This window comes from Telopea speciosissima, chromosome 2, assembly GCF_018873765.1.
Source record: "Telopea speciosissima isolate NSW1024214 ecotype Mountain lineage chromosome 2, Tspe_v1, whole genome shotgun sequence".
Classification (NCBI taxonomy): Eukaryota; Viridiplantae; Streptophyta; class Magnoliopsida; order Proteales; family Proteaceae; genus Telopea; species Telopea speciosissima.
In genome coordinates this window covers 47,947,111-47,970,613 of record NC_057917.1, presented here as the reverse complement: position 1 = coordinate 47,970,613, position 23,503 = coordinate 47,947,111, and the positions used below count along the sequence as shown (strand labels likewise).

The 23,503-nt window shown below is 41.9% G+C and overlaps 1 protein-coding gene across 2 annotated transcripts in view; it reads right to left on the bottom strand.

The window, feature by feature from the left end:
- LOC122653285 (probable ADP-ribosylation factor GTPase-activating protein AGD11) overlaps window positions 1-16,459 on the bottom strand; it is a 34,094-nt gene extending 17,635 nt beyond the window's left edge. Inside the window, exons 1-3 of one of the 2 annotated variants that reach the window (XM_043847260.1) lie at window positions 16,300-16,459; window positions 15,986-16,113; window positions 2,721-2,804 (exon numbers count right to left, since the gene is read on the bottom strand). In XM_043847260.1, coding sequence (XP_043703195.1) covers window positions 2,721-2,804; window positions 15,986-16,064 — 163 coding nt within the window. In that variant the 5' untranslated portion in view covers window positions 16,065-16,113; window positions 16,300-16,459. The remainder of the gene's footprint in view (window positions 1-2,720; window positions 2,805-15,985; window positions 16,114-16,299) is intronic. The other variant, XM_043847261.1, reaches the window with a different exon arrangement.
- Window positions 16,460-23,503: the final 7,044 nt, after the last annotated feature.

Below are 23,503 nucleotides of genomic sequence, written 5' to 3'. Positions count from 1 at the left end.
AAGACGACAATGCCATAACATAACAGATTCCACAGAACTATTATCATTATGTCTACATACATAAGACTGAGTTGTGGGCAAAAAAGGGTCAAAAAGGGAAAGGCCTTGCTCCTCACGTCCACTACCAATAATCCTCTTCATCACCAAATCCTGAAAAAGATAATGAGAAGGATAAAAGGTGACACAACAATTTAGAGATTTAGTCAACTGACTCACAGATAAAATATTAAGAGTAAGATAAGGGACATGAAGAACAGAAGTAAGAGAAATAGATGATGTAACAGGGATACTGCCTTACCAGAGATAGAGGAAAGGGAACCATCGGCTACCCTAACCTTATCCTTACCAGAACAAATGGTATAGGAATCATAATAATGGGATGTACCAATCATATGGTCAGTGGCCCCAGAGTCAATGACCCAAGACTGGGCTAAAGTAGAAACTGAGGTGGAGACCTGTAGAGCTGAGGATGAAGATGAGCTGGCCACAGTAGGTGTAGAAGATGTGCTCAGCTGTGGCATAACCCGGTGAACCACTGCATCCACCAAAATGGAGTCATCATGTGTAGCATCTGCCTCAGTCATCACGAGGTGAGCTCGAGCTCCCCCTCTACGGCCACCACAAGAACCACCACGAGTACCAGGAGGGTGGCCATGAAGATTCCAGCATCTATCCTTAGTATGTTCAGATCTCCCACAATGATCACACTTAAACCTGTCTCTACCAACTCCACTGGCACCAACTGTCTCCACTGCTCTGTCTTCCTCACGGTTAGGCCCTTGGCCTCTACCACCTCCACGGGTATCTCGGAAAGAACTTGAATTGAGAGCTGACCTCTTAAGAGATGATGCTGGTGTTGGTTCCATAATAACACACCGAGTCTCCTCACTTTGTAAATAACTACAGACCTCACTAAGTGCTGGAAGGGGGGACCGGCCTAAAATCTAGAGCCTGATTGGCTCATAGTCAGGGTTCAGGCCGCCTAGTAAAGTGAAGACACGCTCCTTTTCAAGAGTCCGAAACACCTTTGCTTCATCCTCCGGGTTGGTCAAATGAAGATCCCTGTAGTGGTCATACTCCTCCAAAAGACTAAGAAAAGTAGTGTAGTATTCAGAAATGGTCTTGTCACCTTGCCTCATTGAGTTAATCTTTTGGTGAAGCTGATAGACCTTGGCAGAGTCACCCACTCTATCAAAGGTTTGGGAGATACTGTCCCAGATTGCCTTGGCAGTTTCTTTCCTTATAACTTTCTCCCAATCTCGGGCTTCATAGAGAAGATTAACCATGTCATGACTGTAGAATTTTTGGTCTCCCATTTCTCATAGGTAGGTGAACCAGGTTCTAGGGCTTGGATAGCACCTGTAATGCACCCAAGTTTCCCTTTGCTCCTAAGAGAAAACCTCACAGAGTGTGACCAATCCAAGTAATTTGTGCCATCAAGCTTCACAAAGGAAATCTGTAGACGTGTGTTCTCATAAACCAACTAAGGAGCTGTTGGAGTGGGCAGTGAATCAGCCGAACCAAGCCCAGATGTGGATAAATCAACCATATTGTAAGGGAAACAACACTTAAGAACACCAAAGACAAGTGGGGAGTACACACTCAACCCAAAAACAGATTTCAGCAGAGAAGAAACAAGCACAACCTTGAAAACACAACACTGTAATACTCTCCAATGAGCAACATTCACTTTAAACAAGTTCAAAGACTTCACAAGAGCTGTCCACAAGCATTTCTCAACCAAGGAAGCAGCATATGGCAGTCCAAAAAACAAGAAAGACAGAAACAGAGCATTCTCGGCTTTACCTGGGCAGCAAATGGAATCCCACGAAAAAGAGTTATGCTCATAGAGCTCCTTCAATCAGAAAGGAGGGACATAGGGATTATTACCAGGACTCTTGGGCGATTCTAGTAGTCCAGGCCAATATCCAAACACATGCCGAGAGAGAGAGGTAGAGGATCTGCAATTTGAAGCTGGCGGAAATCCTGGCAGCAGCTGGGTGAGCTCCAAATCTTCAAAAGAGCTTCAGCATAGCTCAAGTAGAACTTCCAATCTTCTAAATTGGTTATAGGAGACCTATTTCATACTCTTTTAACCAATCTTTACATAGGAACCTCCTCCTTGAAACCCTTGAACCCTTGATGCCCTAGGATTTCAAAGAGAAGAAAAAAATAGAAACCAGGAACTGAACACAACTCTCAAACCTGGTTTATCTCTGATACCAAGTTGGGATTTGGATTAGGGAAGCAAGAGAGAAAGGAAGGAGATGTTGGAGAAGGAAGAAGAAGAGTGTATTTCGGTGGAATTAGTTGTGTGTGAGAGAAAGCTCTCCACACCTATATTACTTCATTAATAGACTTTGAGAATATTACATACACCTCCCTAGGGAGGTAAAAGATAAAAAAGGTAAAAAATAGAAAATACACAATAGGGCAACTAGATATAAGACTAGTTCCCAAACTACCCTTGTCACATGAGTTCTAACAACTCTAACATGTTTAGGGTTACATATTGAAGCAGCAACTTATATGAATAATATTAGTAGGGTAAATGTAGTTCTCTGCGCTGTCATCCCTTAGAAATTCCAGTTGCCAATTGCTTTTTGTAGTTTTAGTCAAGGGAAAATGAAATTGCTCAAGAAATCAAATTACAGTGTATTAGGGACCAGTATACTGCAATATGACTTGGCGGAAACTTCAAACAATTATAAGCAAAACACCTGCAGACAATGTTTCAGTGTCTTCAGAAGTCCAACTTGTTGAAGGGTCTGAGTACAAGAGGTCCCTCAGAGAAGACCCTGATCCTACAAACACAACAAAAATAGTTTAAAAAGAGTTTGTTATAATAGTCCCAATTAAAAAGTTCAATGAAGCACAATATAAAAGCACTTGGAAGTCAAAAACATCTCCTTCCTATCCACCAAAATAAAAATAAAAAGGGTCTCTTGCTTCTCAAAATTGGATCAAGGTCAGGTGAGTTGGGCTACAAAGAGATAAAGGGGCAATAGGCTTTCATAAGCATAACTGGTTAATGATATCACACATCGGAATGAATTAATTCCAAGGGATACTAACCTTGAAAGGCTCCACGGTTCTGCATAGATAATTCATGAATCTAATATGAATCAATGTAGTAATGAATCCTATTTACCAATTTTGTTAGTGGTCATCTAATTATTCCCACTCTTAATGGAAAGGGAGGGCATATATTATGGGAACAGGTGGTCTAAAAGGTACAATTTCAAATACAGGACTTATTACCAAAAGATTGTTAGGAAATTACGAAGAGGATAAATAAAGCGAACGGAGATGTCTTGATTGTTCTTCTACAAGAATTAATTGGAAGAGAAGAAGTGAAGCAAAGGAGATTCCTCTATTGTTCCTCTAGTAGAAATTAAGATGATAAATCTTTCAGGAAGCTTCAACCATCCTGGCAGAGAAAGATCCATCTGATGAATTTGATAAGAGAAGAATACTATCCTTATGAACAGAAGGTTAAGTTTGATAACTCAAGACCAGGATGACACAATGTCCAAAATATGGAAAGTTGAAGTAGATGTGTGAAATTGCAAAATTGCAATGTTGGGTAACTGAGTAATAAGGCACAAGATAAATGGATGAATGATGCCCCAACAGATGATGGAACAAACAAAGAAAAGGTATTGTAAACATTCTACTCAAAAGTCTTGAGCTGATGAAGTGGAGCAAAACAATGATGAAATATACATTTGAATCTAAATTCAGAAGTAATGCGTCAATCAAATGCTTCATCTGTCATTGGTTTGCAGCAATCTGGACAAATGCAGAAGCCAAAAGAAATGGCTATTGCAGTACTAGAGCCGCTAATGAACAACCTCTGTATTGTACAAAGGACCTTGGACAGATTAAAATTTTGAGTAAAAAGAAGAAACAATGATAAGTTGTTTTATGATTTTAATTAACATGAATACACTGGAATAATAATGCATCCTGAACATATTATATGAATCCATATTCACAATATTACAAAGAATTTAACCCTGACCAGCTCAAACAAATAAAAGGAGTGGTATATCAAAGCAGGTTGGGACACTTGGTTGTAATTTTTAAATCTACTACTATATAGTACTAAGATCTTATTCTCAAAAATCAAACAGAAAAATACCTATAAATCTGGCCAATATGGGAGTAACACACAGAGAAGGACAATCAAACAAGTTTCTTTAGCCTGACACAGTATCTTTTAAAATCATTGTCAAACTTATGAGGCCTTCTACAAAGTACTATCAAGAATATCATAAATGATGATAGGAATGGAGTATACAGATATACACCCTTACCACAAAAAAACAGTATAAACCTGAGATTTCTTCTTTCCTTTCAGCGTATGGGGTGTGGGGGTTGAGGACAAGTTTAGGACTTCCGAGTATACAGCTATACATGCTTACCACAAAAATCAGCATAAACCTGAGATTTCTTCTTTCCTTTCGGCGTGGGGGTTGGGGACAAGTTCATGGACCATTCACTCGGATAGAAGCAAACTTTGTTGCCAAAAAATTCATAGGTTTAATCTAATGCCTCTTAAAATTCCCAGACCCAGATTCATCTGAAGGTGATTCAAGAACTTTCAGTTTTGATCATATTCTGTCTATAGCTCAATTTTACCAATTTTTCCTAGTATTCATTCTCAATGCTGAAAATATCACTGCCAATCCAAGATTTGCCTTGATATAGTAGTTTTATTTCACAAACCATCTTTGATAAAACTTATTAGCATTTTGTGTACACAACCCAGTCTAAAATCTTTTATATCATCAATCTGCACATACCTTTGTGTAATGAAACCATACAAACCCATAGATCCTCAAGAATTTTTACCCATGAAAGCACACACACTGAGAAAGATCCACAAACCTTCTATCTTTTGCTACATCAAAGGCTAACCTCTAAACTGTTCTTTCTTTGAGTCTCAAACCAACCTTGAAATCATTTTCTCCCATCTTATTTAACTTCTGAATATCGGTCTCTTATGTTTCCTGGTCTTTTCTATGTTACCAAAATACTCAAAAATTCACTTTCCCCACTCCAAATCATCAAGCTTGGACCTATCGCTATGACATTTCCCTCTAGTGACAATTTCTGGGAATACATCATACTTTGACCCATTTGCTTGGACCAATGTCAATCTCTAATGTTTCATTAAGAGTTTCTGTCATTTAGTCAAATTCTATGAAAAGGTTAAATGCCCAGACCCAAGGGTGGAAAACCAATAACATCCAAAAAGAATTTAAAGAAAATTACTTGGAGACCCCCTGTACTATGGTCATTTTGCTTACGATTACCAACGTTTCAAACAATTACTTGACACCCCTGAAACCTGACGGTGTTAGTCTGCTGTTAGTGTTTAAATGGAAATGTCCATTTTACCCTTATCACCTATTCAATAGAAAACAGTGAAATTAAAATTACCAAATTACTCTCCTTCTTCTTCTTCCTGCAAACAACCCAGGAAAGCTCAGATTGGGGAAACCTCATTGTATAACGCTCATTAACAGCTCGTGATTTCCTCTCTGAAAGGGGTTTCAACTTTCAAGTTCACTGTGATTTCAAACCAGGAACCGAAAAACTCTGAAAAAATCTTGCATATTTGAATTCATCTCCTGAAACTAAAACAAGCCCACAGCGTTTCTGATGGAAAAACTACAAATGTAATGCCACCAATGACAGGCTAGTCTCCAGCAGAGTTAACAAAAACGCAGCAATCCCTGCCAAAGAAATAAATAATCGCATCCAAAGGTGTTTGATCTGCTTCTGAAACGCTCTCAAAGAGCCAAACTGCTGTGAACTTTCGAATTTGAACTGAACCGCTTAAAAGTTTCCACCCTCAAAACCACTAAACTGGACTGAAAACCACCACAAATCCCCTAAAATATATTGACCCAAACCCACAAATTATCTCCTGAAATCTACCACAAAATTTCCATTCTCAACCCCACCTATAGCACAAGAAACCAAAACCTCCCTTACCCACCAAAGAAAAAACAATAGAAGAAAAACCCATTATCCCTGCCCCAGTGTCCTACAATAAATTACTTCTGAAACGCCAGAAGATGCAAAACCCATCTGCCATAAGCAACTTGGAAAACTCAAAACGAAGGTAGTAATGGGAAAAGGAGAAAATAAAGAGAGGGCGAAAGATTCGTTAGAGGAAGAGGAGTCTGAAGTGGAAGAGATCATGGATGAGATCGATTCGTCAAACAGAAACCGATTATCCCTCCTTTGGTGCTCTTCTTCCTGGCCCAGTTTGTTGTGTCGTTGGCACCACCTTCGTTGTTATTGTCGTGGCTTGCGGTGGAGGTTCCAGGTTAGGGTTACATATAGGAGATGGTGTTTCAGCAAGGATTTGTGGTAAAAGTTAGGGCTTTTTTACCTGGCCACGGTATGCTTACAAGATGCCCTAATGGTTTTTGAAACAGCAGCCATGGCTGCCCCTTTTTTTTTTTTGGTTGCAGGAAGAAGAAGAAGGGGGTAAATCTGTCACTTCAGTACCCTTTAAGGGTAGTTTAGGCATTACAAAAATTAACCGATGACATCATCACTAAACTAACGGATTTGACCTACTTGAAAGACATATTAAACTGCAGGAGGTGTTCAAGTAATTATTTGAAAAGTTGGGGAGAATAAGTAATTCGGCCATAGTACAGGGGGTGCCCAAGTAATTTTCTCAAAAATTTATAAGTATCAAAAGACCATTCACATTCTAGGCCTTTTAACCTCCTGGGATTTTGAAATCCCTTTAGTCATTCCTAATGATTGTCCATGGGATGAGATCATGAGAACACCAATTAGGAGAAGGGTGAACCTAATCTAGTTTTTTTTTTTTTTTTGGGGTGGGGGTGGTAAGCGGTGAACCTATATGTAGTTGAAAAATCCAAAAATATACTTGTATCTGAAAAAGGAAACTGGATTCTATATCTGAAAGACATTCTTGAGCTATTATGCATGCTATAGTCTTAGCCAAGGTTCTAAAACTAGGGTTTCGACAAGGTTTCGACCAGCCAGAAATTAAGTTCATCTCGGTTTCGACCATATCTCGGTTGAAACCTGGGATTTTTTCCCATTGATGGGGAAACCAAGGTATCGACCCTAAAACAAGATTTTTTAGGCCTGATGTTTTGCAGGTTGCCTATTTTTCACATTTTAAACACAATCCATGAATTACATTGACAAAAAAATCACTGAAAATAGTACTTGTGGTTATTGACCCAAGTTTACTAACGTACGCGCTGATACGATATAGACACTACAGTGGTATTATAAATTTATAATTAGTTCACATAATTATAAAGTACTTAAACCCTGAATAATACATTGAATCCAAAATAAAACATTAAAATGCCCCTCTTCAATTCCATGCGGAGTTTCTTGGTGGGTCTAATCCACGAGCAGCGTACCACTAAAGACATGATTTGCAAAAGTAAGACCTATAACCAGTAACTTTAGAGAGGAGAAAAGAGAGAAGAGAAGATGGAAGTTGTAATGCTTGAATGCTTGAGTGTCATAATCGATCACCCAGCCCCTTTATTTATAGTAAACAGAATTACACCTTATTCCTAGTCTAATTAGGAATGAAACTTACTCCTAATCAAAGTAGGAATGACTCCTAATCAAAATAAGACTAACCCCCTTACCTATTCCTATTAGGAATTCCCATTATAACTAGGAATACCAAAATAATATAAGAAGAATAAAATTATCCCAAAAAGACCAGAATAGCCCCACGGTATTCCGGAGTACATATTCCAACATATAGAAACCGCTTCCTCTAAAAGGCTGACATTGTAGGAAAGGGAGGAAATAATATGTATATCATACAGGAGCTCTAACACGGCAGACTATCCAAAGGGGGACACAGGTGGATAAAATAATTCAACACTTTCCCGCTCCCAGGGGGATTCGATACCGTGACCCCTGTCTGCTCTGATACCATGTAAAAACCTCTTCCTCTAAAAGGCCGACCTTGTAGGAAAGGGAGGAAACAATATGTATATCATACAAGAGCTCTAACACGGCGGACTATCCAAAGGAGGACACGGGTGGATAAAATAATTCAACAGCAGTCTTGTGACTCTGTGTACTATTATCATGCTCTGTCTTCAAAAACCATTGAAAAAGTAAATGACATAGCCTTGGAGCTTCAATACATAAAGGCAAGCTGGAAAATATGCATCTTTCAAAGTAGAAAAGTAGATCTGCAATAGTTCTATTTTCCAGGTAAAAAATGATGTACTTTGAAAAATGGATTCCATGTTTATGACTCACCCACACCATAACTCCCTGATGTAGCCTAGGTGAAATAACTTCCACTTAGGACCAGTTCTGTCTAAGGGTTGGCCGAATGGGCAGACTAGGGTTTTTAGGGCAAAATTTAGGGTTAGGGCTGAGTAATGACAAGGGGGTTTATAGGGTTTTAAAAGGCAGGTTTCAGAGGTCTTAATGGTATAAAGATATTAGGGTTAGGAGATGTTTTGAATTTCTGCAATTTTGGGCAGAATCGGGTCACAGGCTTTAGGGTTTAATGGAGTGAAGAGATGAAGGGGTTAGAGGGGGAATTATAGGCTAGGGCTGAGGTCGAGTGGGGGGAATGATGTAGGGAAGGTGGGCTGAGAATAGGGTTTGAAGGTGATGGCTAGATCTGGAATTGTAATGGAATCCTAGTTGAAGTAGGAGTTGCAGGTTTAATGGGGTTGAGGGTGGAATGGATAAGTTGCAGGGTTAAGGTGCAGGAGCAGCAACAGCTTGAAGATAGAAGAAGACCTCCCGACCTTCACAAGGCAAGGAGTCGTAGGAGAACCCACCCTTTAACCACCTTGAGTCCACAAGGATGCAGCTCGCAGGGGAGCAGGAGCAGCAGCTCGAAGGCAGCAACTCAGATCTGAAATCAGAAGTTTTTTTTTTTAATCAGAAGTGGGGAGCCTGCCCACGATTTCTTCTATTTATAATAAAAGGGGGGCCAAAAGGCCTTACAAAGATATGTAGATTTGAACTAGGAGTCCTAGTTCTAAATCCTAAAACCAATCCTAATCAGATTAGGAGTAGTGACTTCCTTAACCTGAATCCTAATAAAAACAATATAAAAACAGAGACTCATACTCTAACTAGGAGTACAAGTGTAACAAACAAATAAACAAAAACATCATCCCTCTAAAATCGTGGAGGGGAATAAAAGACTGTTTTAACCCTAATAAAAACTAAATATATAAAATAAGGCTCCAACGAAAATCAAAGGCTGCTCTTCTTCTTCTGCGTGAACTTGGATCTCGCATCGCCTCTCCCGGCTTAGAAACATTCATCTCCGATGAATGGGTGAATGTCATATAGCGATCATACAACTCCGGATCGAGCCTCTTGAAATCATCGCATGTATCCACGTCTTGTCGTGGCGTGGGCGACCTTTCCACTTGACAAGGAAAGAGTGATAACCGGCGCCTTGACGAGTCGTCTTGTGCATATCATCCGAACTTCCTCAATCACATCTTCCGGAGGCGTGCTTGGGGGCAGCCGCAACATGTGCTCGAGTCGCCATCATCGGAATGATGCCCCATGTACAGATATAGATCAGCCACATTGAAAACATTGCTTATGCCCATATCATCGTGCAAGTCTAGAACATAAGCATTAGGGCCAATACGTTTCAACACCTTGTATGGACCCATCTTCTTTGGATGGAGCTTAGTGTTGACACCCAGCTGTCTCTCTCGGATTCACCCGTACCATGACCATGTCGCCTGGCTTGAACTCAACGAACCGGCGATGCTTGCCGGCATGGACTTGTAGTGATCATAATCGAGTGCAATTTTGCGCCGAACATCTCATGCGCACTTCGGTGATATGACGAATAAACTCATCGGCTTCAACACTTACCCGAGCTTGAGGGGTAAGGGAATGAGATCAATCGGGCGGCGGGGTTGTATCCCAAGAAGAATCTCGAAGGGAGTACGACCGGTGGTCCTGTTCACGTAGCCATTGTATGCAAACTCAGCAATGTCAAGGATAGAGGGCCATGTCTTCTCATAATCTCGGACCAAACACCGCAGCAAATTACCAAGGCTTCGTGACTACCTCTGCTCCGTCCGCCACTGGGGTGGAATGCGATGAGAGACAAGAGCTTGGTGTTTGTCTTCAGCCATAGAGTCTTCCGTAAATAACTCATAAACTTCACATCACGATCGGATACAATGGTATGGGTAACCCATGGATGCGAACAATCTCCTCAAGAATAGCTTGGCAATGTGGGATGCATCAAATGTTCTTCGACAAGGAATGAAGTGAGCCATCTTGGTGAATCATCAACAACCACCATGATGGAGTCAAATCTCTCTCTGGTAGGGGGTAGACCAAGTACGAAATCCATACCGAGATCAACCCATGGCTGTGAGGAATCGACAGTGGTGAGTAGAGGCCGTGTTTTGCTTGGTACCTTTAGCTAGCGGGCAAACTCGGCACTACTTGATTACATGCTCTACATCCTTGGCCAAGTGAGGCCAATAGTACCGATCGTTACCTCGTAAGATGGTTTTATCTTTCCCAAGTGTCCTCCTAAACCTCCTCCATGTAACTCCCGATAATGTGGTGTCGTAAGGACGAATCGGGAATGCACAGCCGGGTTCGAAGAACAAGTAACCATCGTGCAGGAGTACTTAGGGTGCTGTCCACCCGCTTCAAATCAAGCATATAGGACTTGAAAGTCCTTGTCACTAGCATACTCGCCTCTCGATCCGCTCGATGCTAAGTGCATGGGCGAGAAAGTGTTCAAGGTCGACTTTTCTACTCAAGGCATCAGCCCATCGTATTTTCCTTTCCCGACTTGTATTTGAGGGCAAAGTTGAAATCCCAGAAATATGCAACCCATTTAGCATGCCTGGTGCTAATGGACTTTTGTGAGCGGAGGTGCTTGAGTGCCTCATGATCGATGTACAGACAAACTCTTTGCCAATAAGGTAGTGTCTCCAATGCCGCAAGACCGAACAACAAAGATAAAGCTCTATATCATAAGTAGAGTACCGAGTCTTGGCATCATTAAGTTTCTCATCAGAATGCAATAGGATGCCCACTCGCATAAGAACTCCGCCTAAACCAACGTGGGAAGCATCCAGTAGCAACTTCAAAATATGGTCAAAGTTGGGCAGGCGTAATCGAGCTTCACCATCTTCTTCGATCATCTGGAAGGCCTTTGAGCGGCTGCTGTCCATGCGAACGGACCTTGTTACATTTGGTGCATTCGGTTATGGGTGCCATGATGGCACCGAAATTGCGAATGAATCGCTGTAAAAAGAAGCCAAACCGTGGAAGCTCGTGACTTCAAGAAATGTCTTCGAGTAGGCCATTCAACCACGCTTGAACCTTTTCCTGGATCAGCTTCAACCCCTTTGAAGAAATTATAAAACCAAGGAAAACAACCTTGGGCACATGAAGGAACATTTCTTTAAATTGATAAACAACTTCTCTTGCCGAGTACTCGGAGAACTTGTTTCGTGGTCTATGTGCTCATCGGGGTCTTTACTATACACCAAAATATCATCAAAATAGACAACAAGAAATTTACCGATGAAAGGACGAAGTACCTGGTCATGACTCTCATGAAGGTGCTAGGTGCATTCGTCGAGCCAAAGGGCATGACCTTCCACTCAATAATCCATCTTTGGTCTTAAGGCTGTCTTCCATTCGCCTCCAGGCCGTATGCGGATCTCGATGGTATCCACTCGGAGGTCAATCTTGGAGAAGATCTTAGAACCGGACAGCATGTCTAGCATGTCATCAAGCCTAGGAATTGGGAACCTATACTTGATGGTGATCTTGTTGATAGCTCGGCTGTCCACACACATGCGCCATGAACCATCCTTCTTCGGTGTCAACAAGGCTGGAACAGCACAAGGGCTTATGCTTTCTTCAATAAATCCCTTCTGAGAAGCTCTCCAACTTGTTTATTAAGCTCTTCATGCTCCGAGGGGCTCATCCTCAGTAGGCGGGCAGATTTGGTAACATAGCACCGGTACCAAATCGATGGCATGTTGAATATCTCTGAGTGGTGGCAACTCATTGGGCAGTTCTTCGGGTACTACATCTGAAAAGTCCTGCAATAGATCCTCGATGGGTTGTGCAAACTTCTGTCGGTTGGGGCAGCAACCTCTTGAGTCACCAAGGCAAGAACCAGTCCAAAGATCATGGCTGATCTGTTCAAATTCCCTTTGTGGAACAGCTAGCAATTTATTTTCAGATTCTATCCCCTTTTGATTAGTGCGCATGACACGACGCTCCGTATTTCCGGCAAATTAAGTGGGTACCACTTGATCTCTTCTCCTTTATGTTGAAACACACAGAGGTTTTTTCTTCCTAGGAGAGCAACATCATTGTCATAAAGCCACGGTCTCCCTAGTAGGACATCAATCATTCTCATCGGAATGATATCACACCAAATTTCCTCCGAATATTTTTGGGCTTGTAAGGGAACATAGCATCGCTTGTTCACATCAAGCTTATTCCCATTCAATAAGGAGACTTTGTAGGGCATCGGGTGCTTCTCAAATTTCAGACTCGCCTTCTTCACAAGATCTTCGGACACAACATTAACGCAGCTACCACTATCAACAATTATCCGGGCGAGCGCTCACCTCCGTAAGCCGGTATAGAAGATGCAACTACGCCGCCAATCTTCACCTTTGGATTCAGCACTCAATATACGTGCTACTACATGAACACCTCGGTATCTTCAAATTCATCACCCAAGTCGTCAAAATAAGCAGTCCCATCATCACCATCTTCGGGGTAATGCATAAATACCCTGCTCATCAAATTCATCGAGCTTTCTTCCTCCTTTTCAGCTACATGAATCGCCGTTGTCGTTGTGGGCAGTCCTTAGCATAGTGTCCCTTCTCATTGCAGCGATAACAAGTGTTGACTCACTGGTAGTCATTGGGGCTTTACCCTTGTCCATACGTGAAGAGCTGCCAAGGTAAGGGGCTGTCCGTGTAGAACCAGCAGTGGTGTTATTACCTCTATTGTAACCATTAGTTGGTTTGGATGCTGGAAAAGATTTTCTGGTGTCAACAAGCAGTGGAACCAAACCTTCTAGTAGTGTTCAATAGGTCTTCCGCCTTCAATGCCTTCTCAAAGCAATCCTTGACGTCCGTAACATCCACAACGCCAATAGCTCTAAGGATGTCGATCTCAATCCCAATCGGAATCGGGACAACATTTGAGTAGCACTTTCTATTGCGTCGTGCGAAGAGATGAGAGAGAATCAAACTTCGCATGTACTGCCACACTCATATATTCCCTCGACGGAGGGAGTTGAATTGGTCTTGCATCCGAGCTGTATAGTGTCTTGGTAAATACTTCTCTTTCAAATCATCCTTCATATCCTCCCGCTTGGTAGGTGCTTTACCTTCACGTTCCATATCCCTCTCTGCCTTGCGCCACCGGCTCGAGCAGCACCAATTAATTTAGTGCGTGCGTCTCATCTTTCGATCCTCGGCAAATCATACCAATCAAAGTAGTCATCTAGGGCAACAAGCCGGGTAGAATTTCGTGGATCACCGGTCCCATCATACTCTTTCAGCTCAAGCTTGACCTTGTGTATCAAATCTTCTGCTCGGGCTTCATCTCCGGTGAAGTAGGATCTCAAATATTCCTCAAAATTAGGTCTTCGAGGTGCTTCAGTAGTTCTGTCCCTATCTTCTCTGTAGTCATCCCTATCACATCTTCTTCGATCCCGTAGCCTCGGTCATGTCTAGACTGATCTCGTGGTCCCCGTGACGCCCGGAATGATCTCCGTAGTGCTCATTCCTTCCTGCAGTGCCATGAACTTCAGAATGGACTTGTAGCCGATCTTCCTCTACGTATAGAGGGTTGTTTATAGTAGGCGCAGCTTGCTTTTGTTCCATGGCTGTCATTCGATCACCAAGAACTTGCTGGTCCGTTGAGATCTTCCGAGCATAGCCATGATTGCAGCAAGGGAATCAGGTTGGGGTGGTAGTGTTGGATCAACAATAGGGTTGCCATGTTTGTCCATGGCTTTGATACCAATTTGATGTAGCCTAGGTGAAATAACTTCCACTTAGGACCAGTTCTGTCTAAGGGTTGGCCGAATGGGCAGACTAGGGTTTTTAGGGCAAAATTTAGGGTTAGGGCTGAGTAATGACAAGGGGGTTTATAGGGTTTTAAAAGGCAGGTTTCAGAGGTCTTAATGGTATAAAGATATTAGGGTTAGGAGATGTTTTGAATTTCTGCAATTTTGGGCAGAATCGGGTCACAGGCTTTAGGGTTTAATGGAGTGAAGAGATGAAGGGGTTAGAGGGGGAATTATAGGCTAGGGCTGAGGTCGAGTGGGGGAATGATGTAGGGAAGGTGGGCTGAGAATAGGGTTTGAAGGTGATGGCTAGATCTGGAATTGTAATGGAATCCTAGTTGAAGTAGGAGTTGCAGGTTTAATGGGGTTGAGGGTGGAATGGATAAGTTGCAGGGTTAAGGTGCAGGAGCAGCAACAGCTTGAAGATAGAAGAAGACCTCCTGACCTTCACAAGGCAAGGAGTCGTGGAGAACCCACCCTTTAACCACCTTGAGTCCACAAGGATGCAGCTCGCAGGGGAGCAGGAGCAGCAGCTCGAAGGCAGCAACTCAGATCTGAAATCAGAAGTTTTTTTTTTTTTAATCAGAAGTGGGGGAGCCTGCCCACGATTTCTTCTATTTATAATAAAAGGGGGGGCCAAAAGGCCTTACAAAGATATGTAGATTTGAACTAGGAGTCCTAGTTCTAAATCCTAAAACCAATCCTAATCAGATTAGGAGTAGTGACTTCCCTTAACCTGAATCCTAATAAAAACAATATAAAAACAGTAGACTCATACTCTAACTAGGAGTACAAGTGTAACAAACAAATAAACAAAAACATCATCCCTCTAAAATCGTGGAGGGGAATAAAAGACTGTTTTAACCCTAATAAAAACTAAATATATAAAATAAGGCTCCAACGAAAATCAAAGGCTGCTCTTCTTCTTCCTGCGTGAACTTGGATCTGCATCACTCCCGCTCTCTCTTTCTCTGTCTCTCCGAGAGTCCACAGAGAGAAACTGTGATTTCAGTCTCCTCTGTCTCTTTACTCTGTTCTAAGAAAGATGGTCAGACACGACAGTTTATTCGCCTAGAAATCCGATCCCACACCAAAAGCTCCATGAACCAGTCATCATAGCCTTGGTTTCGACAGGTTTTGCACTGGTTTCGACTGAAACCAGAGTCGAAACCAGTACAAAACCGTCGAAACCAGTCGAATTAATGGATTTTTCAAAGTTCAGGTCCAACTCGTCTCGGAACCTGTCGAAACCGAGTTGTCTCGGCGATTTCGACAGGTTTCGACCGAGTTTTGATTCCATGGTCTCAGCAATATTACACTCATTGTTTCTCAATGTTTGGTCCTAAGTTGACTAATTTCCCCTTTTTTTCCTTTTAAATACAATTACTCATGAGACTGGGACTTGGAGATCAAACCCAAAACTCACCCATCACCTAGGATCCCAAATGAATAAAAACTCTCCCCAAACACGCAATAAAACTGGAGATGTGCTTCACTACATGATCCACAAGAAATCAACAGCAAATTTATGATCAACATACCCCAGCCTCCAACAATTATTTGGTAAGTATTTGTTTATTTACTTGTTTACTAATTTCCTAATACCTCAGTCTTGCACCCTAACTCCACCACTTCTTTTGTTCATTTCCCATAATTTACCTGAAAAATTCAGTTCATCAGCACCCCAAACCCCATTCAGCTCTGTTATATGTGAATACAACTGCTGGCATTGTTTATAAATCACTCATGAAGGAAATAAAGAATTTTTTTCTCTTTTGATCAAGACATGAAGGAAACAATCACATATATTTGAAATCCTTCCTTATCCAATAAGATGCAAAACAAAGCAAGAAATTGAGGAGGGAAAACAGAAAGTACCTGAAGAATTGTGGCTGTGGGTGCCTGATTTGTTTTGCACAGGAGTCATTAGAACCCCAAGAATTTTGGACCCATACATGAAACACCCCCTAGAATGTGAAAATAAGCATCCACCAGCTTCTTATCTGCAAGGTCCAAAGAACATTGAAGAAATAAGGAAGAGAAAAGGAGAATGCCCAAACAATAAATGCAAGAATTAAAAGCCAAAAGAAGAGATTTAAATATTATAATATCTGTCGGCCATGGCTGCAAAATTGAAGTAATTTTTTTAAAAAAAAAAAATCAAGAATAATAAAAGGGGATTATTATTCCCCGGAATTTTTTGTAAAGTTCATGGAAATTATACCTTGGAGAGACGTATCAAATGGAAAAAGAAAAAAGAGGGGAGAAAATAGAAAAGTAAGAACAGATTTAGAAGTGAAATTGGTGATGGGTCAGAAAGATCTACGCATTCGCGTATTTCTCATCTGCAAATTTATTTGTTTTTTAAATAAAATTTGTTCGTTAAACAAAACCCAAAAGCCAGAAGAGTAAAGGCGAAAATGTGGAAACTGGAAAGAGAGAGAGAGCCAACAGAAAACTCTCTCTCTTTCTTCCGTTTCTTTGAAAACAGGATAACGGTTTGAAGTTAGTTTATTAACTAATCATTGCTTTTAGGCAATTGGATGAGTTGTGTTCGTGCGATGTTCATTATCAACTGTGCTTCACGTTCTTCTTCTTCTTTTGGTCTGATAGATGGATGGATGGATGGATGTGTCCACATCTAATGGTGTCTCAATATTAGGGTTTAGGATTGGAATCATGGTTCTAAGTATCAGTATCGGATCGCCCGACACGGGTGACTCATACTGGTTTTGCACCTTGCCGATACCATATTGGTGATGTGATACGATACGGACAAGAGGTAAATCGGTCAAAAAAACCTATTTTTAAAGGAAGATCAAGGGCAAATTTGTCCGATATGGGCAATCCTTGCAATTACCATATTGGTTTTGAGTTGGCCGATACTCATGATTGAAAGGATCCGGCTCCTCTTCAGGAGCTCAGTGCCCAGGGGGCATCCAAGGGTTGGGTTATGCCGCACACATCAAAGCGCACACCTAGGGATGTGTGCGGCACAACCCAACGGCTGGATACAACCTGGGCGTGTTGGGCTCCTTGGAGAGGAGCCCAATCTTGATCAAAATTGGTCAAGGCTTGAAAAAATATATATGGTAACTAGGGGTGCAAGTTTGGCCCTGACGGCCCGAACCCACCCTGGCCCGCCCTGAGCCTGAATAGGGCCTAGGTTGAGATACCTTGAACCTCAGGGCAGGTCAGGGTCAGGATTTTTGGCCTTGAGTCAGGGTCGGGCCGGGTCAGGGTTGAGGCCTCGGGCTGAACCCAGCCCGGCCCAACTGGACCCTGTCCTCTATTTTTTGTTTTTATTCTTGTTCTTTCTTCTTCTTCCCAGCCTAGCAAGCCCATGCATCTTCCTTTCCCAGCCTAACTAGCCCATTCATCTCCCTTTCCCAGCTTGGCCAGCCCATACATCTACCTTTCCCAGCTTGGCCAACCCATGCATCTCCTCCCCTCCCCATGGCTAGGGCCAATCAAGGTCAGCCTGGCCCGACCCTGAGGGCGGGTCAGGATTGGATTTTTCTGGCACTGAGTCAGGGCCCGGTCGGGCCTAGGCCCAGCTAAAGGGACTCAGGGTTGGGCTGGGGTTTTAAAAGGCCCGACCCAACCCGACCCTATTGCGGCCCTAATTGTAACTACTTGGGCCAATAGGTCTTTGTACGTACAGTAGAATGTAGAATAATTACCACCTCCAATTCCTCTAATAGGGGGAGTGGACCCCACCTTGGGCAGTGTTTTCGGGCAGAGGGTAGGGTGATCATTTCCACCCCCATGTGAGGAATTGGAGGAATTGGAGGGGATAACGATTCGTAGAATATAATAGATACGTACACTAATATCAGGATTGGGCTCCTCTCCTTGGAGGGCATCGCCCAATGAGTGCCCAATGAGGCATCCAACAGCCGGGCTATGCCACACATATCCCGCTATACATCCAGTCAGCCATCGAGATATATGCAAAACAGCCCAGCATTTGGATGCCTCATTGGGCATTCATTGGGGCAATGTGTAGGGATTTGAGAATCCCAATCGATCATACACATGCCCATATAGACTTGGAACACCATAAACTGAGAATCATAAATAATATACCTTGTTTAATAGCGGCTGTAGTCGATCCCCAAGCTTTTCCTTTCCTTTAGCCTTCCACAACCTTTTCACTTTTTCTCTCGTGAGTAGGAATACAAAATAACAAATGACGGCTGTGGGGACCTTAGGGTTGAATATATAATATTCTCCTTGACTCTAACTACACTCCCACAATGTGTAAGGTCAGATATACCCCTGACTTAAACCTAGAGTGAATTATCAATATTTACCTTATGGGCCCAATAAAGATAAAATACATTAATGAAGCCCAAAACCCAACAATCTCCCACTTGGGCAAAATTAATACACAACTTTATTGGAATTGGCCAGAACCCCATTTTCACTCAAAACTATTTTGATTCTTATTAATACCCACTTGTGTCGAACGACAGCAGAAGATATGCCTCAATATACGGCATACTAACTTTCTGTCATTACAGCCACAAACGATCTATTAACTCGAACCGCTTTGGGTATATATATTAACAAGGAAACAAGAGCATAACAAGTGATCAGCAAGTAAATGCTCATTTCCTCGTAGGTCCTCTACCTTGAAAATCCTCACAGGTAGTACACTTTGACATTAACTCATACTTGGGCTAAACCGCCACGAACTGGAGTTAACACCATACTTTGGCTTACCGCCAATGGCTAATCCCCCAACTTCAAAGAACTTTGGCTTTAAACTGCCTATGGCTAATCGCCACTTCATTATCCTTGGCTAAATACTGCCTATGGCTAAATGCCATTTTGTTATCTTTGGCTAAATATCACCAACGTAAAAACCTTGGCTAAACATCGCCGTTGTGTACATATAAGACATGTCATACAATAATGTATAAAGAAACCACAACCAGTAAATGCATCAAGATGGCAAAAAACACAGAAACCACTGGTCAAATAAAGAGCTCAAATAACAGTCAAAAGGAGAGCAACAAACTCCCACTAAACCGACATATCATGATCATAATAGTCATAATTGTCAAAACAACATAGACTCCCACTAAACCTCGGGAATCATACTGCCATCACCCAAACAAACATGACAAGTAGTATGCTGTTCTATAACTCCATGAATCTAGGGACTTTTGCTCATACTGTACTAGTTGGTCTCCTGAAAACATGACCTCAGAGGAAAACCCCGCTGAATGAAACCATAGAAAAGATTTAGCCATCTCTTCTTTGATAGGAAAATTACTTTGTCCCTACACGCCTTTAGCTGTTTGCCTTTTAATGTTCCTTTGGGTAGATAACTGCAGAACTCTTGTCTTACCACAACCACAAGGGTTTAGGGATAGAGTCAGCAACGTTTAGTTCTGCAGTGAAAAGCCTAACCAAACAGCCCGCTCGATCGCCTCAAAATCGCCATCACGCTTCTTACATGGTGGATAGAGTGACAACAGTCTAATAACCGTCTGATTGACACCTTTCCATTTCCCTATAGAACTCCTCCAACCACCAAGTTGACACCACCAGAGATCGATTCCATGTCATCAGTTCAACCACTGGAATCTGAATCTGATTACCTGGCTACTCCAAGTCAGTCATCTCTCCCGTGGACTAGCCCGAAATCTCTGGCACTCAGTAAGTACCGCACCACCTTCTCAGCTACAGTTCAAAGACCCAGTCCTACATCAGACTGAAAAACTCCCTAGAATGCTAACTACGAATGCAATATCAGGATGAGTGCACACCTGTGCATACATCAACCTGACCACAGCTGAAGCATGAGGCTCGTCCTTCATGGAATCACTCTCAAGAATCTCCTTTGAACACCATTCCTTGTTCAAGTTGTCCCCTTTGTGGATAAGTGCATCCTCCCACAGCTTTGATGCAACAACCTTGCACTCCTGAGGGAACTCAATTAATTTTAAACAGCATTGATGCAACAACCTTGCACCCTTGAGGAAACTCAATTAATTTTCAAACACCATTTCATCCTAAAAACCCTTCCAACCATCTCACAAACGCAGACACTTTACCCTCATCCTTAAGAGACTTCGCACAAGTGATCTTAGTAATTCTACTCTCTGAGCCTGAGTGCCAAAACTATGACCCTACGGACTTACCAAATATCCTGCTATTGTTTAAAAATATCATACCCCAAAATCTCAACCTAAACTCAGGATTTTTCTGGTTTACTTCCTTCTCAAGTGTTGACTGGCATCACCACTTCTTTCGTGACACTTCCAAGCACTGTGGGAGTAATTTTCTTCCGAAAGTTATCATCTTCCCCTTGATGCAGTCAACACACTTCCCTAATACTTCAAGGACTAAGTATCAACAATGCCTTCCTCTATAGGCCCGTCCTAACCTCTGTCTGGCTAGGTTATCTAGTTGCGCAAGTCCTAGTATGTTCTGCGATTGATTAAACTATGGGAGAGAATAACAATTCATGTAATCATCAATTATATGATCAAAACAAGTAAAAGAACCAACTGATGAGGATAGCCAACTTTATTAAAAATGTATAAATCCTTATCCAAGTAGAACAAAATTCTCCTAAATTTGAACAAAACTACATGTTTTAGTTAAAACAAAACAATAAAAGAAACATGAGCAGAATGGTCTAAAAGTTCTCAATGGTTCTTATATGGCTTCTATATTTTCATATCCTCATCTCTCACTAAGACCTTCACTTCCCATTCAGCTCTTGATCATGAAACAAAAACTCATCTTCTGAGGGCTGTGGTGAATGGTCACGAGACCTGGGAGTGTAGAATGGTGATTTTGGTCTGTCCACTTCCCCAGAGTCGGCCTCATCTCTTGGTGGGGACCTCGGAGTATAGTAAGGTGAGTCCGACTTATCCACAACGTCAGAGAGAATTTTCTCAATTGGTCCGCACCCAGGTGGCCAATCCCTCATTATCAGTGGTCTCGGCATCTTGGATCCTTTGAAAACTGCTGCACGTGCCCTCATGATAGCCCTATATGCTCGTGCATTCAAGCGCGTCTTCTTACTTCCTACTCGAGTGCAATTTTCAGTGTGCTGGGAAGAATCTAAGGCACAAGTATTACAGTTTTGCATCTTGAAATTATCGCCTACAACCGACTTTTCTTTGGTGGGTGGCATCCTGTCAAACATAATATCAAATCAATAACTAGCATTTGCCATACCCATAACTTCAATAATTATCCAATGTCAAGACTATGTCGGTTATAACAAAACAAATTAGTGTAATAGCCAATGAGTTTTAGTCTGGTGTACATTCCTAACCTATACTGCCTGAGATGCATGGGTCCATATTCATTGCCTATACCTTTCTTTAGTTAGGATAGCATACACCAGTTCTAGTCACTACTAAAAAGTAAACACGCACTATTGTCTATGGGAGCATAACTAGAGTGTGTTACAAACACGCCATAAAAGTCAAGCTGATGCAGAAAGCCACACAATTTACGAGCAACATAATCCCAACATATATTCCCCTCTCTGGGCATAAGATGTGTAGAAGCTTTCATTAAGCCATACTTGCCATGAAACCAAAAGTGACTACAGTAATCCTATCACTTTTGGGCATAAAGGGCCCCAGGGTGCCAATCCTTCCTATACCTGCATGTGCATGCCTAACCTCTCTAACTTGGGTAGCAACTCTCCTAAGCATGTACTACCAACTTTGCTGCCATGGCCGAATTGCAGAGGAAATTGATGTGCCACTATGGTGGTCATCATCTCATTCCCCTATAGTTCCCATAAATGAAAAACCACAGCTAATCACCTATAGTAATGTACTTTCTTATAAGCACGTGCAGTATAGTATATTTTCTATCACCTTAACTTATTATTATGTGTAAGGTTTTCCATGCACAATCAAGACCTTTTGCTAATTTAAGTACTGGGTATTGTTAATACCTATAACCTATGGTCCATGCTAGTTTCTACTGAACTAGTTTATAAGACCAGAAGAGTATCAACCGGAACTACATTTCTAACCTTTGGGTTTTTTGAAATGCACTGGTCCTCTTCACACTTTGCTGGTTATACAATATAATGTACCAGCACATAGCCGAGAGTGTTGACCGAATCTACATCCCTAATCTTTGGGTTTTGAAATGTACTGGTCCACTCAATACTTTGCAATTACCGCGGGACAGCACCAACCTATGAAAGAACTGTCACTTTTGGGTAAATAATTATTCCTAGGCTAGTCTCTCCCTATGTGTGTGTGTGTGTCTATTATTTTGGTCTTGGATGATCCTACCTTTGGGTGAGCATCACCATCTTTGTTGCTCTTAGAATAAACCTTAAGTTATTGGGCATTCTAATAAAATCAGACTTTACCACTTTGGTGGATTCCATCTGACCTTATTAGAGTACCTAATTACTCACGATGCAGCCATGGGATGTTTGTAAATTCAAACAATTCAATTCATGAATTTTATCACACTTAACAATTCCTTAAAGAAAAACTATTGTTTTGCATTGTATCAGGTCACACTATTGCAAATGTATGCCTCATAAATGATAGAAATAAAAAATGCAGGTACACACCTTTCAAGAGTTGTAAAAATATAGAAAATGTTCACTGTGGGTCCCAGAAGTCACATTTGAAGCAAGTGAGGCATACCATTGCGTAGCCCTTGAAAAAATAAGCATAGTGGAAAAAACGGGGACCTCAAACTCCCTCTCATGCGCGGTTTGAATCCAGCCCTGATATCACATGCGGCCGGTCAAACCAGTCAACTTGGTCGGTCTGAACCGGGTTGGATTGGACCGGTTTGGACCGGTTCGAACCGGACTGGCCAGGCAAACTAGGTCATTTTCGGGCCAAAAATCCGGATCGGTGACCTGCCCCAACCGGGTTCGGGTCTCGGATCCGGGTCAACCCGTATTTCTCGGGTCTGGTTGCCACGTGGATAGGATCCGGGTCGGTCCTTGGATCGAGTCTAGACTGACCCATCTGGGTCGGCTTGGTCTAACCCACCTGGGTCAGGCCTGGTCTGGCCCACCTGGGTCAGGCCAGGTCTGACTGAGTCATGACCCGCCAGCTCACCGGGTTGACTCAGAAACCCTATCGAGTCGACCCGACGATGAATCGTCCAAATTGCAATTGAAATGTTCAGACTTGTTAAACTAATTAGTAATGGTGCATCACTAGCTTCATTACAAGTTGAAAATTTTTCAAAGGGAATCAAAGAATATGTAAAAGAAGGAAGGAACGAAAGAAAAACAAACACACATATCATATCATATCATACTATTATATAAGTGCATGAACTCATGCTTCGTGGTTATTTTTTCACTTGATTATTTTATCCTTATTTTTTAATTAAATACCTTATCTTTTCCATTATATTTTTTTCAATTTT